Source organism: Drosophila elegans, unplaced genomic scaffold (genome assembly GCF_018152505.1).
Source record: "Drosophila elegans isolate 14027-0461.03 unplaced genomic scaffold, ASM1815250v1 contig_208, whole genome shotgun sequence".
Taxonomy (NCBI): Eukaryota; Metazoa; Arthropoda; class Insecta; order Diptera; family Drosophilidae; genus Drosophila; species Drosophila elegans.
This window is the reverse complement of record NW_024545578.1, coordinates 13,671,132-13,689,657: the sequence shown is the minus strand read 5'-3', so window position 1 is coordinate 13,689,657 and position 18,526 is coordinate 13,671,132. Positions and strand designations below refer to the sequence as shown.

At 36.2% G+C, this 18,526-nt stretch overlaps 2 protein-coding genes across 5 annotated transcripts in view; one reads left to right on the top strand and one right to left on the bottom strand.

Moving 5' to 3' along the window:
- Positions 1-18,526, top strand: part of LOC108150226 (brain-specific angiogenesis inhibitor 1-associated protein 2) — a 34,322-nt gene that overhangs the window by 4,900 nt on the left and 10,896 nt on the right. For all 4 annotated transcript variants that reach the window (XR_001774661.2, XM_017278272.2, XM_017278271.2 and 1 more), the window contains exon 2: positions 13,867-14,548. Coding sequence is in view for 3 of the 4 variants with exons in the window: in XM_017278272.2 (XP_017133761.1) it covers positions 14,504-14,548 (45 nt within the window). In the remaining variant the exon portion in view is untranslated. The remainder of the gene's footprint in view (positions 1-13,866; positions 14,549-18,526) is intronic.
- LOC108150229 lies at positions 12,341-13,871 on the bottom strand. The gene is made up of 3 exons (XM_017278276.2): positions 13,664-13,871; positions 12,730-13,279; positions 12,341-12,662 (listed from the first exon to the last, which is right to left on the bottom strand). The coding sequence occupies exons 2-3, from the start codon at positions 13,262-13,264 to the stop codon at positions 12,490-12,492; spliced, it is 708 nt and encodes a 235-aa protein (XP_017133765.1). The 5' UTR covers positions 13,265-13,279; positions 13,664-13,871; the 3' UTR covers positions 12,341-12,489.

Genomic DNA, 18,526 nt, shown 5'->3' with positions numbered 1-18,526 from the left:
CTTCAATGTTTTTAAACATATACGCAAGTAAATCATAATTTTAATGTTTTCAAAAATATTTAATTCTTGCGATAGCTGCAAGGGTATATGAACTTCGGCTTGCCGAAGTTTGCTGTCTTTCTTGTTTTTCCTTGCTTTAAATCGTAATAATCTAACAACTTATCAATTAACAATTAAGTAACTGTCTTATCAGGGGACAGATTTTAAATTAAAACTTTGAATTATTATTCCTGATCATTTCTAAATTTTAATTGTAATTGGTTTGACTTTACAAATTTATGTCACATAATTAATACAGAAATTGTAAAATTTTTATTTTAATATAAATTAAAGAACTTATTTTGTAATAAATCAAAATAAATTTTCTTTTTTAGATTTATTAATTAGATATATAAAGAAAAAAAACAATGGTAAAAGCTAATTGATTGACTTTCTTTTGGCAAACAATAAAATAAGGAGTCTAATTTGGATATTTGGCACTTGCTAACTTAACTGATGGCCAGATAAAAGCATTAGAATGGCAGTAGAGAAAGTGGGGAAGAATTGAAAGTACCTATTGCTTGAAAGGAAACTTTTTTATATTTCAGTTCTAACTAAAATGCATATCTTGTATTCTCGTTTCCTATTGAATTAAGTCTGAAGGTTGCACCTCTTACTTGCGCTCGAAAAAATCTCAAAGTGAACCCTTACACATAAAAAGCTGTTTGAACATATCATTCGCATGGGAGCTGACAAGACCATACAAATAATAAACAAAAACATGCCAGAGCGTTTGACTTAATTAGGAAATTGTACAAGTGCATGAGCTGAACCTCAAGACTGCAACGGCAATTGGCATTAGCCACATTAACCGCATTTTTCCATCAGGCAGCCAGGTGAACCAAACGATATGTCACTACTTGACTAGCCGCCTTTTTCCTTCACCCACGAAGTTGCAGGTTTGCCTTTAACGTGCAGCATTGCATTTGCATTGAAAGTTGTTTTGATTCGGTTCCAATTGAAATTGAAAATTCCACCAGGGAATCGCGTTTCTTTCAACTGGCTAATGGCAATGGATTGCAGGGAAAAATACTGATTTGCTATTGAAATTTTTCAATCGTCTAGCAAACGTGTTGACATTGAAGATGTTGGTAAAATGTCAAAGGTTAATATTGTGTTTCTGTAAGTTATTGCACGTAAAGTAAACAAGTTGCTACAACTAAAGTAGATGCTATTAAATAATTAAAAAAAAAAGTGTCCCTCTAAAAAAAATAGGATTACAAAATGCCCACCATAAGCATAATGACTTATTTCTATGTATTTTAAAGATATTACCAATTTTAAAGTAAAAGCATGACATTATTTTTTGATTGGGTTTTCTGCTACGTTTTATATTTCTTTAAATGGCAGTTTTCTCCTCAAATGCTTAACAGAAACGATGTTTTTCTAAAATTGACTACCTAAAAAACTATAAAGTTGAATTCATCATGTAACCAAGTTTTATCTCTATAAATCTACCGATCGCAGTAATTTAGTTATAATTTTCTATATTTATTTATTACCTCATTTCGGTCCACTTCAGTGCTGTGCCAGCTTTTTGCCTTCGAAGAACAAGTTTAACCATTTCGATTGTGAAATCGAAAGCCTTTTGTGTGTTCGTGGTTGAGGGAAAAGAATGCGGCAATAATCGCTAGCAGCCAATAAACATAATTGCTCGACGGTTTTGCCAATCATTTCGTGGGCGTGTCTATAGTTTTTTTTTTTTTTTGCTGTGAATTTCCTTGCCACAATTTATTTTGTAGAAATTAAATTGAACGCGCAAACGGCCAAAACTTTCATTAAAAAATGCCGAAGCGTCTGGGACAATTGGACATTGCGAATACGCCCGGTTGGCCACAATTTGATTATGGAAATGCAATTTTCAACGTTTCCCCATCGAATATTGTATATAATTTACGTATCCCCACCCACTTTTCTCAACACGCCAAATAATAACACGCATGTCGACCCAATTTTGATATTATCTATTTTATTCGATTTGCTTTGCATTGCAAAGCCAAGTGGAACAAGTTTTGGCTTGATCCAATGACCTCAAACTGAATTCAAATTGAGCGGACCAGTGGAAAAGTGTGGCTAAGTAAAAAAGTTCACACCTAAAAGGCTTTATTTGGGCCAGCCAAACGGCGAGCATTCCAAAATGCAGGTGAATAGCCCGCGAATAAGCTTGAGCTCTGTTTTATTTTGCAGTCTCTGTACAGTTGTTCACTCCACTCCACCTCAGTTTCAGTTTTCAGTTTCAGTTTTTAGTTTTCTGTTCGATTTTACCTTGCCCAGCCCAGCAAATCGACTTTTGTGCCCGTTTTCAATGCAAATCGCATTAAGGCAAATGTTGCAAACGGCAGACAGCTTTTGCACACACGCCACAAGTAATTTGTAGCAATTTCTTAATGACCAAAACAGCGCACAGCAATGCGGGCAAACCAGAGTCGAAAATAGGAAAAATGAAATGATATTAAATGTTATTGATAGCCAAGTCAAGAAAATGTACATGCAAAGCCAAACAGTGAAGATTTAATAGCTCACTAAAACAACATAAAAGCATAAATCATGTAAAAGTTTGATATTTAAAAGAGACACAGAAAAACCAAAGGTGAAATTTCTGTGGAAATTTAATTATTATTATCACAAATTGTTTTCATAGATATATCTATATATAATGGTACTTAAAATGGATTAATTTGAAATTCACCTTAAATTAAACGAAAGTTTTTACAGAAAAGTATTGTAATATTATATTTTTTTAATTAAAGTTTTAATTATTTTCGATGTGGTTGACTTGAAATACGCTTGTTGTAACTGGAAAAAAATCGAATTTCTTTTAATTTATTAAAACTTTATTGAGGTTTCTTTATTTTAACGTTTTTTCATTTCACTTTTTGAGTTAGTTGCCGACACTCTGATTTTAAAGAAGTCTGCAAATAGTCTTTTACTTTTTCTTTTGATACTCCACGAACTATTTTTAACAAATCATGAAAATTGAAACCAGATTTTTGTAATTTTCGAGTTATGGATATTTGTGAGGTAAATTAAAATTACAAAATTTGAAAAACGTTGGCGTTTGATAGTTTAGCCTGTTATTATGAATATGGTTGATATACCACACCATTATTACCTGATTAGTGTGGCATGTATTTCATTTGTCTGCAGTTTTACGTCAATACCATGCATCAGACAAAGTCTGCTATTTAGCTAGTCAGATTTAATTGCCTTTCGGTTTTATTAAGTGGCTAATAAGAGAGTCTATATTGGCTGAACGGATAGCTCCGTGAAGCTGCTAATGCTTATTACGGTCAATTTGCGTTGCTAAGCTGCAATTGCCGTGGTAAACGATCCACTGATGAAGTTTCGACCAACTGCGTTCGTTGGCTTTATGGTGTTTTCATTTTGCATACTCCTTACAATCTCCATTTTAGCACTCACAAATCCCTGGCCGAATAAATTGCCTCGTTTTGAGAGCATCTCAAAGTAAAAGCGGTGCTGTTTAAGTTTTAAAGTCTATGCGTTTGCTAAAAAATGCTTTTGTTTAAGAATAGTTTATGCTACTTTAGTATGTCAATTTAAGATGGCAAAAGAGTATACAAAAAACTTTCTCAAACCTTTCACGGAAAAATAAAATAAATTTAAATTGGAAGCTCCCATAATATAAATTTAACTATTATTTTTTGTAGATACTCTTATATATTTTTTCTGCCCGATTCTCTTTGACTTTTATTTGGTCATTAATTTCCGTTTTTTTTTTCTGTTCTATTACAGGTTTGTAAATCACTTTTTGACTTTGATGAGCTAAGCTCTCGGCGCAATATCTATTTTTAATCGAGGCTCAAGTATGTGGGTAGGGAATCAAATGCAAATTGAGCAGCAATAACAAGCAAACAAATCAAAAATGCTAATTACGCAGTTAGAAATCAAAGTTCGGCGGGCAAATGAGAAAAAATGCGAAAAAAGGAAAGCCAAATATTGGCCATGTCGTCGGGCCATCGACTGCCAATCAATGTGACTCTTTGCCTAATGGAAATCGAATTTTTGGCCATTGCAGGCGGATTGAGATTTATGCCAAATGTCTGCGAGCTTTCAAGTTCAATGCGATGGGAAATTTCAATTAACGAAAAAAGATTTCCAAAACAAATAAAAACGGCAGAGGGAAAAATAGAAATTGGCCACTTGAAAGCGATTCACCGCTGCTGAGTTTTTTTTTGTGGTGGACAGACAAAACAGAGGAAGCGACAGATGACCAGATACAAAGATACACAGATACAAAGATACACAGATATACAGATACAAGCAACGTTCTTGTCAACCAACCTACGCTTTGTGCACTTGACCGGCTAATGGCTTTTTTGCGTTTCATTGAGGAACAAAAACCAAAAAAAAACAATTGCCTCATGAAGTTGTCCAGCATCTTGGCTTTTCACAATTTGGCAGCTTGTTGAAAGTGAAATGTGTGAAAATGGCTAATTAAATGCACGAATGCCTCACAGCAGCAACCGTAGTACATCAGCTTCTTCTTGGCTTTTGGTTTAATGTGATTTGGCTAGCTCACATTGCGGGGTTTCACTGGCGGCTAATTATGAAATTTCTATTGGTCAAGAAATACTTTTGTTTTGCCGCCTTCGTATTTCGTTGAGCAAGTCATTTCCGTTGGTTTATTGAGTGATTTTTACGAGTGCCGATCCCCTAAAACCTGAAAGCGCCATTTGTTTACTTCTGTTTCACTTTTGTTGTTCTGCTCGTGGATCAACGTAAAGTTAAATAACGCTCAGCACGTAGTTGTAATTACGCTTCAAGTTTGTTGCTTGAGTCTTTTGTTTTACGACTAATTTAAGCCAGAAATGTTTATCATAAAACTGGTCGACCATAATTGGGGTTAGTCTGTTGAATATGGTTTTAATTTAATGCCCTGTTCATTTGGTACACAAACCTAGATACTTTTGTAATGGAGAAAAAAAGGCAAAAACAAACCAACAAATACAAAAGATTATTAGAAAGGTAAGGAATTTTATCCACATAATATTTAAACTGTGTTCTTTATGCTATAATCGTTTTAGCACAAGATTTTACAATAAGTTTCTTGTCTCTTACAAAATGAAATAGCTAATTCGTTTCGTAATTTATTCAAATCTCTTGAACTTAGATTTTAACCGTTGAACTCCAATGAAACGAACAAGCTGAAAAGAAATCCAAAATTCTCGGATAATGAACTTGACGCTGAGAAAAGGGAGAAATTCAATGAATACCAAAATGCAAATTTCAATTTGCATAATGTAATTTTAGTGATAATTATAGATTCTGTAACTGGTTTTTTAGAATCGTAGGAATGCAAACCCAAACAAAGGCAAACCTGCAAAATAAAAACCAATTCTAGCACAGATTGAGAACAGGTTTTTCCTCATCAGAACTGTGTCAAATCTTCAAGAATGCGCTGGAGAATTACTCAGATATTTCAAAGTGCAAAAAAGATATTTGTTTTAATCAGTTGGGCATTTGTCTCGAATGGCAAATCGAATACTTCAGTGGCTTTTCGGTTTTTTTTTAGACATTCTCGAAACTAATTGGGCCTCCGATTGCATAAATAAACGCCAAGCGGTCGTGGAAGTTCATTGACTTGGATTCTAATGCGATTTCATGGTTCGAGGTTTATAACTGTGCCACCTTTCTGAAATCGATTAATGAGCAGGGCAAACGTTAGAGACGCAGATTTTTGACAACCATCAACCATTCACAGTGGGAAAGTTACAGGTGAAAGGGCGGGAATGATAATCATTTATATGTTATTTCATAGAATTAAATGTAGATTTTTAACTAAAAAGTTTAGCATATACCAAAAATTTAAACCTTGAGTTCCCTGTTTAATAAATAAATCCCATTAAATGAATAAATAAAAAAATATATTCATTAGGCCTTGTATTTGCTGCTGTGTATTTAGACAAATATTTATTTGGGATTACTTGGGTTTAATATATACTAGAGAATAATTCCCCCAAAAATCAGAAATTTGTTTATATTTATTTAAGTAATGAGCGAAACGTTGGTGGCTTGACAAATTCATGGGGTTTGGCTGAATGCTTCTAATGGAATAAATAAATTTAGCCAACAAATGGTATATGGCGATTACTTTTTTTTTCTCATTCAAGTGGAGTTTGATCTTTGTTATTTCGGCTTGTTTTGGGATTTTTGTTTTGCTGTTTTTGTGGCTATTGCGGTTGCAATGCTGAAAATAAAAGTGAGCGCCGTCTTCTCAGAGACTTTGATTGTGGTTGCCATCTACGCCATATCTGACAGATATTCAATCTACATCTTCACCATCAAATCGTTCGTCAAACGTGTTTTATTGTATGAGATACTTGTGCTATTTTCTGCGTCTTGTCTTCTCATCACATCATCTCATTTCAAGTGGGTTCTGATCCCCGCAAACCCCAGCCAAATATAGTACTTCGACTTGGACTCTCGCGTATTTGTGGTCTGTGCCAGGCTGATATTTCGCATTGTGGTTGCTGCTGCTTGGAATTACCTGAACCGATACCGATGTATGGGTATGGGTATGGGTCTGGGTCTGGCTCTGGGTCTGAACCTGGGCAGTCACGACATCTGAACAAGCAGCCCCATATAGCCGACGACGACAGCTCAAGGTCGCATTCCTTGCAGGTGACGCAGTCCTCGGTTCTCAGCCGTCAGTTGCCAATCGTTTGGCGATTTGTTTCACTTCGGCACTCCATGTCTGTAGCATTGGGTCTTAGAGACAAGTCTTGGGCTCGAGTATCTCCATTTCGATGATTGGTGAGTGGGCGGACAAATGAGTTTTGGTTTCGGCTACCGATCCGCTGCTCAACACAAGAAAATCCCATATAAAGTGCCTCCAAATCAATCAACTCGGGCTGCAATTATATTTGCAGCTCGTGGTTCCGTTTAGTTCCGCTTATTAATAGTTTTTGGTTACAATTTATTCTCAATTCTATATAACTGCTCAAAAAAATAAGTTATCTTTTTTGGACAATTTAATACTCGAAGATAACTGAAAAAAATCAAATAACAAAGATGTTAAAGTTCTACTATTTTTTCTTGACAGAAAACAAATGTTAATTGCGTTTTAAAATTAAGAGCAACAAATATAGGATCTTCTTGGAAGATATCACTCTTGATTTTAGGAAAATTTGATGTCCTAGAAAATGGGTTTTTTTCTTCTTATGAAGATACATTTTTGTTGAGTATAAGAAAGTTAGTTTTCAATTTAAGAAAAATTTTATTTCTTGGACGACTTTTGAACATTTATATAACTAATTTGTATAACTAAATGGCATATACATATTCAATATACTATTCCTTTTTTCCCATTTGTGCCAAGCCAGTTACTCACATATTTTAGTTAACTATTTTGATCATTATCACAACATTTTAAGATTTTCATTGGAATTTTCCTTCATTTACTTTGATGTGGGTGTAGATCTCATAGCCAGTTCCTGTTCAGCGGAATGGGCATGGCCATTAACGCTCCCAGAGAAAAACTGCAGCCAAACTAGAGTCGGCACTTTGAGATTCCATCTGCACCTAATTTATGATGGGGAGAGCTTCTTTTTTTCCCGCCAGCAATGGCAATAAACAGGAGATGCCGGTACGTGAGCAGTACTGCTAAATGAAGTCACGACCGTTCCGCCAAGAAGATATTTGTGGGGGGCGGGTGGAGCAGCCCATGTTGGGTGTGTCCGGTGATCAGCCTCCAGCCGGGGGAATCTTGTAGAGAAGCGTTGCTCAGTGGGTTAATGGAACAGCAACGCGAGACCGAAGAGAAATAGTTTCCGCTAAACGAGGATCTTCTAAGGTCAGAAAGCTGGTAATTAATTCAAATACGAGTAGATAAACTCATTAACTCTTGTTTTCTGCTACAAAACTTTTATAAGACTTAAAAAGTGTAATAATTTATCTACTAACATGGGTTCAGAATAAGCTTTGCCAATACCTTTTTATTACCGATCCATGCTAAGATAGTATAAATTGTAGAATTGTTTGTTTTTTTTTGCCTTTAAAAACAAAATTCTGATTTTAATTTATATTTTTAAGCTGAATAACATTTTGATTAAAATCTTTGTGAATATATGACATTTTCAGATAAATATTTTATAATGATACAACCGCTAATTGTCCTAATAGCTTAAATTAAATGTCTACGTGTGAAGTTTTACATTCCAAGTAGTTTTTTTAAATTTCTTTTCAATGCAGGCCATGTTTTTCTAATTAAGAAAAATTTGTTGAAATAAGTGCTGGTAAAAAAGTTAATTGCTGAAAGGAAATGGGTTTTAGTGGGTTCGTGTCAGCGGGTGATGGTCAATGGTCTTTGGGTGGCTCAGTTCAGTGCGGTATTGTTCAGGGCAAAGTGAAACATGGACTACATCTCCTTATGGCAGCAAGTGTCAGTCGAGATGTCTGCCAGTCGTCAGCTTCCATTGTGCGTTCGGTTTTTTAGCGCTTGGCCACGGTTTGAGCTGGGATTTGTTACGTTTTACTGGCTGTTCGACAGCCCAGAGAGCAAAAAATAGCTTAAACTTTTACTTTCACTGCCAATTTGACTGAACGAGCAGGCAGCGTCTCTCGATTTGCATGGCACCTGGACGGGGGGGTATCGTGGAAAATGAGGTTTCCTTTGGTATGACTGAACAATGTTATTGTGTGCTGTGTGCTATGTCTCTCTAAGACTCATTTGCAAATGTATCTGACGGCAATTTAGCGCACAGATACGAGTGTGCATCTGCAAAATCCACTTCGCCCAGTGCATTGTCTTCGGCCTTTAGTTTAATTTTATTTTCACAACATCTTCGGCTCACCTTTGTCCAAGATCTCTGGGCTCGGCGGCACACGTGTATTCACATGTGCTGCAATTTGATCGTAACGTCGAGATTTCAGCCACAGCAGGCAGCAAATGTTAATGATGAGCATTTGATAATAGTGGCTCCGATGCCGACATCGACTTTGCGCACCAATCTTCTTCTCCAGCCTAAGTTAACTGATGTTGGACATGCTGCTTAAAGTTGTTTACCCGATTATTCGCATGTATTTTGACTGTCAGGAAAAATGGTCGTTGACTGCTCATCAGCTATTCGATTCGGCGAAAGTTTGCCAAGTGATTTGTGGCCATTCAAAGGAAGGGAGGATGCACTTGGGTTTGCTGAGAGGATGTCTACACGAACAAATAAAGTTTCTATCAGTTTTTACTCAAAAAATTGCATGTTTATTGATAGACTGCAAGTAATATAAACAACTAATTTATTACCCAAGATAAAGTTTTCTGAAATACTTTCTCTGTAATTATTTAATTATAAATAATAGTTACAAATAATTATAAATATATTTTACATCAAGTCAACTTAAAAACAAAATAAATAGTTAAAAAAATTTATTTAAAACAAAATTTTTAATAAATCTAAAACGAAAAATATATATATTTAATTAATTTAAAATATTATAAATAGGATTGACTAACAAAAAAAAAGTTTTACAAGAAATGCTTCTTTAATACTCAATATAATTTCATAACATTTTTACCTTTACAATATTTCTAAATTTTTTTTCCGTATTGTATTTTTTGAGTCAATCTTTAAACCAAAGCTAAGGCAGCAATTAAAAGGCAATAATCATATAGCAGAGTCTTAGCTGAGCAATGTTCTATTCGAGTTTCTCGGGTTAAGTTAACTGGCTGGCGATTCCGGCCTTGTTCTTAATAGACAAGCGCTGTTTTTGCATATATTTTCATGGCAGATGCATAATTAAGCCGTCGGCTAGAGTGCTGTGATATCGGGTTGCACAGCTGACCACAGTGACGATGTAATGCTAACCTTGCATCAAAAGAATGCAGCTGCGAAGTTCGTTGCTTAAGTCTTTCGTAGGCGGGCTTAGCTTGGAATTCTAATCAAGGCTGTGGGGCGTGGCCCAGCAAGACATCACGTAGACGAAAGCCTAATGAAAACAAGAGCCTAACTTTCTTTCTTCACGGCACTCTCACTTTGCCAGCTTATCTGGAATGTGTTTATCTTGCATCTGCATAAATATAGAGATGCGACATCAAGCATTTCGTAAGATTTAAATGCGTTTCATTTGAGCCATGTTTTTGTTTTCAGTTTCATTCGGTCGTGTTTATGTTGGAAATCTTCCGATCGGCTACACAGATCGCAGTTAAAGACGCGTGTGCCTACGTAATCGTCTTGGCACGTCTTTTAACCAGGTGAAAGACCCCAAGATACGAAAGTCACCTGGGGCGAAGTGCTGACATATTGATGCTGCCTGTTCCACGGCAGTTCAATGGTAGCTCACAATAACAGAATTCGGCTTGAATGGTGTGCCACACTCGATTCCACAATTAAGTTGGTAAAAGTCAACAGTCTGAGTTGATTTACGAAGTGAGCTGGCGATATGAGTGTCACTATGAATAGAAACATCGAGGGAAGCAAAGTCTGCGGTTGAGTTGGAGGAAGAGCGATTTAGTTGGAAATTATAATAATTATATTTCGGAAGCTGTAATCTACGCTCACGTGACAATACAAAGTAATGTAGTGATATTTTAAGAGGAGATAATCTAGGAAACAATGGAAAAAGTCAAAAGACTTTTCATTTTCTAAAGAAAAAGATAATCTTTTTAAAAAAACATCAGCATAATTTTATAATTTTTATTATAAAATTATAGAATTAAAAACGTATCCACGTAGGATTAAGTTTAATTAGCTGGATATAATTCATATATTTTTATCAACTTAAAAAATAATTTTCCTTGGCTCAATATCCTGTTCATTTATTCTAGATTTTAAAGTTAAAATATAATTTATTTGTTTTTAAGGTTTATTTATTCAGATAAAGTAGATCAAACTTTGTAATTTCTAATCGGACTAGGCCTACTTCATTTTTGTACACATTCTTCAACTAATTGCAAGCTGCGTTGCAAGAAAATCGAAATCAAATTAAGATTCCAAGCAAAGCTTCGTCTCGGTCCCCGGCTGTGCCGTCAGGCTATAAATTTGATATTCAAAGTAAATTTTCAATTTCTACGCGAATAGATATTTCCATAAATAAACCGCATAAATCAGAGCTGCGATCGGGGCTGACAGAGCTCAACAGCGAACTGGGCTCATTAGTAATCAAAAGCTGTGCAGCTCCGCAGACTGAGTAGAATTAGTGGGGAACGGTGCTCGGGGTCTAGAGAAGTGGAGAATCGGAGACAGGCTCTGAGACACGGCCATTGAATTCTGGCCGAGAGCCGAGACTTGCACAAATTGTTGCACAAGCCTCCGAGCAGCGATTCGTGGACTGTAAGTGGCTGCTTGCCACTGGAGCGATGTCGCCAACGCATCGAAGTCGGCGCCATTTCGTCCATCCATCACCTTAAGAAAAAATATTTAAAGAATTTGTCATCACATAGATATTGTTTCATTTCAAGAACATAACCCAATTGGACAAATCTACAAGACAATGACCAAAACATAAAAATCTGAAACATTGTTTGGTTTTATTTACCTGCGTATCCCAGTTGCTCATTTCATTTAAATACCAATTTTCTGAGCTTTTTCTAACCATTTTAAAGAAATTCCTTTATTTTTGCCCAGTGTATTTTGTGGGTCTCTGCAGACCACCGAGCACAGAACCCCTGTTCCCTTGTTGACTTTGTCTTAATGGCCATTCGGCTGCTTTGCTGTGTTGCTCTGTGGCAATTTAAATATTTTAGCCATTTCATTTTGAGCTTTATGCGGCTAGTGCCGCATTTGCTGACCGGCAAAAAAGAAACACTTGAGTATCGCCTGTTGAGCGGGAAAAATCGTAGAAAATTTCTACTATTTTGCATTTGAGTTGTCTTCATTATCTCAGCAGTTTACAACATTTTTTGAAGCTGTTCGCTAACAATGTTGATGTTAAGTGGATTTCGTTAGACAGAAGCATAAGTATTCGTGTCGAACCAAAAAAAAAAAAACAAAATGTAAAAATCTTCAATGGAATAGTTAAATACAAACATTTACTTCAGTTTTTTAAAGAAAATGTATATATACCATTTGTTTTTGTTACCATGATTTAGTATGCGGGCTTAAACTTTATTGGTAGTAAATAACGTGTAAAACGCTCAATATAAATGGCCAAATTTGTAGATAGTGTGGTAGCTTGTATGTGTTTTGCTCTATAGTTAAATTTAGGTTCTTTTTATTTAACACATTGGTTATAAAAGGAATGAAAAATATTGATTAATTAGCAACTTTATTAAATGCTACACATGGCTTATGTGTTTACAACTTAAAAATTCCATAAGTGTTTAATTCTCATAAATTAATAACTTCCATTTGTGTTGTATATGAGTGTTATTTATAAAAAAATGTTACAGATATATTAGCAAATAATTATGGTTATAAAAGCTAGTTATATATGTTTGTAAGGGTAATTTTTTGAATATTTGTTATTCATACAGTATTATTTTTTCATTCAGTTTTCCTAACTGCTTTTGTTGGACGACTTTTTGACCTTGATCTTGGTGCCGCCCACCGTTGACTTTTTGCGACCATTTAACTTGGCCTTGTTGGAGGCCAAAACGGCCGGTTTGGGCTTAACCACCCGGGCCTCGACACGAATGTACAGATCATAGTTGAAGTCACCACAAGACTTGCCTAAATAAAATATATATTGGTTTGGTTAGGTCTACAAATATATAGATATATATTCGATTTTAATTACCACAACACATTTCCTCGCCGCAGGACTCGCAGGTCATCAGTCGAGTTTCCACAATGCCCGATTTGTTCTTGATCTTCTTAACACAATTGTTCAGGGCAAATTCTCGGCGATCGCGGGCCTCGGTTTTCAGTTCCAATTTTCCCATCTCAACCATTCGGCTGAAGTACTCCTCTTCCTGCTTGTTCTTCGGCCTCAAAGTGGTCAGCATCTTCCAGTCGATGGGCACGGCACAGAGTTCCATCAGCACCACGTCCTTCATTTCACTGGGCACCGGATCCGCATAGATGTACATCGCTTCCCGTTCGCCATTTGCCCTCAACAACTTTCGCATCTCCTTCTTGGGCATCTTGAAGGCGTAGTCCTTCTCCCGGATCTTTATTTCTTCGGCGCGCACCTTCACCGGCCGCATCTTGTAGTCGGGCACCTTCTCCAGCAGCCGTTTGAACTCCTCCACGGTCTGAATATTGCTGCGACTGAGGTCCAAAACGGGAACCACCGTTTTCTTTTTGCCCAGCAAGTCGTCTAGTTTACTCATCTTCACGCGTTACAACTGTTAGGATTTAAAAAATATATTTTCAAAGGTTATTTAAGTGTTTATTTAAAAAATATATAAGTTTATATTTTAAACAAAAATGATACACGAATTTTAAATTTGAAAAAATGTTTCATTAAAATAAATATTAAATTTTAACCACAAATGTACCGAAACAAAACTTATGTGGTTTTTAGACTCTTCGGTATAGAAATGAATCTAAAAAGTATAAGGGTTATATTATTTAGTATTGAATTAACACTTCTACCTTAATATTGTCTGTAGTTTATTCTCAAGACACCCTTCTTTAAACCAAACGTATTAATAAACATTAACAAAAAATCGAATAAATGGGGTTTTTTTTATTGGCTAATAATAAAGTCATTTATGAAATTGACTTACCTTCTCTTATAAATCTCTTATTAAATTGTGTATATTTTTGTAATTTCCTGTATATTCCGCCAAAGTCTAACCTCTTGGCCTGTAAAAATTCCTTCGCCAGTATTGATTAAATATTGCCGGTTGCCAAGTATTTTTGTTCGTTCAATTTTAGTTATTTTCTATATACCAGCTGACTGAGCAAACTTCCGATTCTCTCTTTGCAGATTCACGAACAACTCAATCACGTGCCGAAGCCACAAGTTGTTGATAACAAACAACAAACACGACCCGAAGACCCCAGCAAACCCGTCGAAAAATAGAAACAAGCCAACTCAACTCAACCCAACGCAACTGAACTCAACTCAAAGCAAAAGTCTTGGCTCGGTTGGCATTTCATTTGCCTGGATCGCGTTACGTGGTGCGGTTGGTGTTTGAGCTTCGTCTGCTGCCCGCCAAAAAGAAAGTCACGACAGAAACGAGATTTCCAAGATTCTGTGCAACGAAAGTCAAAGTTACAAGTTTACTCCAAATTCGAGGCTTTCGTTACGGCCCGGTTCAACGTCTCTTGCCACTTTCGGGTCTCGGTCTCCTTCAGTCAATTTTCGGCGACGGTGTCTCCCCGTGTGTGTGTAAGTGTGCGTGTGTGTGTGTTTGTGCCACTTTAGAAAGTGAAAATCGAGTGCATTTTGACTTTTGGGCGCTGCAGTTGAAAGTGAATTTCGGCGGGGCTGCAAGTGATTTTTGTGTTTCGGCTTTCGGGGCGCTCAATTCATCATTATCGATCAGTAGCCCGCGGTTATCGGCTACTTGAATCCACTCCACATCCATCGGCAGGAGGGCCCGCAAATAAGTCCAGCCACAATGGAGGCCGAGGAAGTTACAAAACTCGTCGATGGCGTGTACAGGGTAAGTGACACGTTCTCTTCACTATTACAACATATGGTATTTGTTTTATTAATTAAACCACTCTACGTGTTGTTAATTGCCAGGAAAACGGGTACCCATTCTGAGATGTTAATTTTATTTGTAAAATAATTATTATTATTATAATTATTATTATTATTATTACATTTTTTAGGGTTTCAAGAATAAAATGCATTCAAGCTAATACAAATTATAAAATTTCAAATCAAAATAAAAAAGTTTGACTTACTAATTAATAAGATTAAAACGCTTTTCGCATTAGTTTTTCACTCACAAATTTAACATTTTATATCCTTTTCCCAAAATCGTAAGAAATCCTTATAATACTTTTAGTTACAAAATAAATAATTAATTTTATATGAGTTTTCTGTGGATGATGATAAATTATCTTGAATTTCAGTCGTTTTGACAATTTTCAAAAATCTCTGATTATAAACACTCAAACATGTGATAAGAATTTGTAATTTTTTCTCCATTAAATTCTTGTGTACTCCTCTTAGCTGAGGGTCAAACTTATGTAACCCCACTGACACCTAAATATTAACGTAGCTATTGCATGAAGGCCATTTCTATTAGCCACTTACGACTAATTCACTGTTAGGCACATAACGATGCTTAATCTTTTGGAAAACAATTTATAACCTTAAACGTTTTCCTTTTGTAAACTAAATTTATCGCCACACGCGATCTCCATAAATGGCTTCAAATGAAAGCAACCAAAATTAATCTACAAAATGAAAACCAAAAAAAAAACCGTGACTTGGAAGTTTACCCTGAATACCCTTGAAATTTCACATGAATAACAAAAGATTAAAAATATTATATATTTACAAGACATTTTGACAGTTATTATATTGAAATCTAAAAGCTTTAAAATTGAGTGTTTTAATTACATTTATCTTAACAAATTGAGGCTGTGCACGGTATTTAGGTATAAATGATTAGTTTATTTATGAAAGGAATCTAGAGAGCATATTAGATGAATTTAGTACAATCTTTGCAAAAACCAAAATTTAACACCAAAGAAACCTTTAATTTAAATAAAAAATTTAATTGTTTCAGCTTCGAGGCGTTCGTTTAATGTAAAAAATAGTGCTTACTTTATTATTTTTATAGATATTAAATTTATTGATGTGCAGCTAACAAAGTTGAGCTTAAGTTTCAACTACCACTTAAAAAGGGTGATTAAATCATAGCCAGAAACAGAGAGCCACAAATATTTCCCGATAAAAATGGCAAAGATACATTTGAAAGTGAATTTTGTCTTGTCGATTGGGCTGCTGTTGCTGTTACTGTTGCTGTAAAATTCGTAGCCAAATTTGGTCACGACATACGGTGGCTGAGTGGTATTTTTCGGCATACATTTCTGGCCATATATACCTACATTCGTCTGGCAACGGCCCGTATATATCCAGTCGAGCAAACGAGTTCAATTGGGGATTTGATTTGTTTGTTTGCGAATCCCCCGAAATCATCCCAAGTCGACGACAGACGCGACGACTCCGCCTCGAGAGTTTGGCAAGTTTCGGCTTCTCTTTTTCATTTTTGCAGCGCTTCGGTTGCATCTGCCCCAAGTTGAGGCGTATTGCACATTTCGCGCATCTATTTCATTATGTAACTTTAAGTTTTTTTTTCCTTTGAAAACTTGCTGTTGCTTTTGCTGTTTCTGCGGTTTCTGCCGCTTGAAATTGCGGAAATTTTGTTTTTGGGCTGCTTCCTTGGCAGTTTGTTGCACATGGCTGCATTTTCGCGACCAGCATTTGCATTTTTCCCGCTGGTGTTTTTATTTATGTTTTTTTTTTTCGCACAATTATTGTATATATTTGTGACAGCGTCGCAACCGTGTAATGTAAATCGAATAAATGGGTGCTGCTGGCTGTTTTAATTAGTGGGTTGGGGCCCACTTGACAAACACGAGTGCAAACGAAAGACTGAGGAAACGAACTCGCTCTGTCAATGGCAGGAAGAAATCGGAATTGGAATTGGAATGGGAATGGGAGTCTCAATGGCCGTGCATCAATCAACTGAAGTCACTTCCTCAACACACAACAGATTATGAGTTAATTCGCTATGATTTATGCGCAATTGTCTTGAATTCTCTGGCTGAACTGGTCTATCAATCGATTTATTATATCAACATTTCATTTTCGCATTTTTTCTTTTTAACTGCATTTTTTTTTTGTCTCGTTTGGCTTAATAGATAGCCTGTCTGTTTTTTTTTTTTGTTGTCTGGAACTGTGTGAACTCACTTCTGGGTTGGTCTGTGCAAGTTCTTGAACGGGTTTTAATTAATTCGATAGCATTCGTTTTTCGGCTGGCTATTCTCAACTCATTAGCAGACCGCTTTTGCTTATCTTTATTCAGAGTCGCGATTTGGCCTTTCTAAAATTGACACACTTAACTTTTTTGGGAGGGTTTCTGCATATACGGGTATGCAAATGGAGCAGAGATGTGGAATTCTACTGCTCATTAGTTAATTGATTGATCTATCAATGAAAATTTAAATTTCTAGAAAAAATAAGAGTCGAGTGCTTACAACTAATAAAATATTGCAAAATACTTTTTGCTTTGTCATTTTGCATTGTTTATTTTGTACAAAAGATGTAAATTATTCGTTTCCGCTGTATTTATAAATTATTGTTATTCTCGTTGCAGTTTTATGTTTTAAAATGATTAATTTAGATCTCTTGTGTACTCAAATGCTTATATAATTTAACAGCTTCGTTGTAATTTATGAAACTTGCTTAATTTTTTTGCTCGCACCCGTAATAAATCTTGTACTCTGTTCAACCATATATCTTGAATGGCAAACGAGTAAAGTTGGTTGAGAGATGTACTCAAGAGATAATTGCAATAGCCGCTTTCACTTTCCCTTTTAAATATATTTATCTAAAAATTATGAATTTTTTTTTAAACTCTTTTAAAAATATAATCAGTAAATTTTATTAAATTTAAAAGATTGGTTGTTATTGGTTTATTGAATTTAAAATAAGCAACTCTTAAGCCTTAAAAATGTTCATAATATATTTTCTTTGTGAGTCAACATGGTAATTTTATTGTTTTTGCTTTATTGCCCATTAAAGTATAACATACAGAACCCCAACAACCAGTTTTCCTCTCACGTGAATCCACATATTTGTTTCCAAGTGAATAAAACCGCAAGTTGGGCCGTCAAGTCGATGCTTAAAACGCATTTCATTCAAACAGCTGCCTGCAAACTGGCGTTGGCGATGAATGCCTTCGGATTGTTTGTCATTCGCTTAGATTTATGGCACATTCCCCGCAACATAAATCGAAACCGAAGCCACTGTGAGAGCCTGCCGCCAGTGATTGGATCAGAATGACATCCAGCTGACCACACAAAAGCCAACCTGCTGGGGCAAGAAAAAAAAAAAAAAAAAGGGGCAGTCGGAGCAGGAGGTGAAGCCCCTCAAGAGTTTGGCACCCAGCATGGTGCATACACATGGGACGACGAAGGTGTCCGATGTGCTGAAGCTCCCAGCAAGAAACGTGGAAATAAATTAAAATTGCAGCCACCTAATGCCCACAGACGGAGGATTGGAGAATTGGAGGATTGGAGCTGTAAAAAGAGGCGGCAAGTGTGCACCTCGGACCATGGACTACACACTGGCAACTGGGAACTGGTAACTTGCAGCTGATTGCCATGTTTGAAAGGCATTTCTAAGGCTGCTGCATTAGAGGGGCCGACGCCACTCGGAACGATGTCACATCGACTGGATGGAGGGGATCCGGGGGGGTTACTTGGTCTTGGGCTTGGGCATGAGCACAGGTATGACCATGGCAAATGGAAGTGGGTTAACGTCCGACTCGCCGGCGAGAAGCCCTACCAATCCCAGTGGGTCCATTTCTCATGTACTCTTACCGATGATAGGATTGTGTGGATTATGACAAACGCCTAAGCGAAATTGATCTCAATAGTAGTTTGACATGTAAACATAG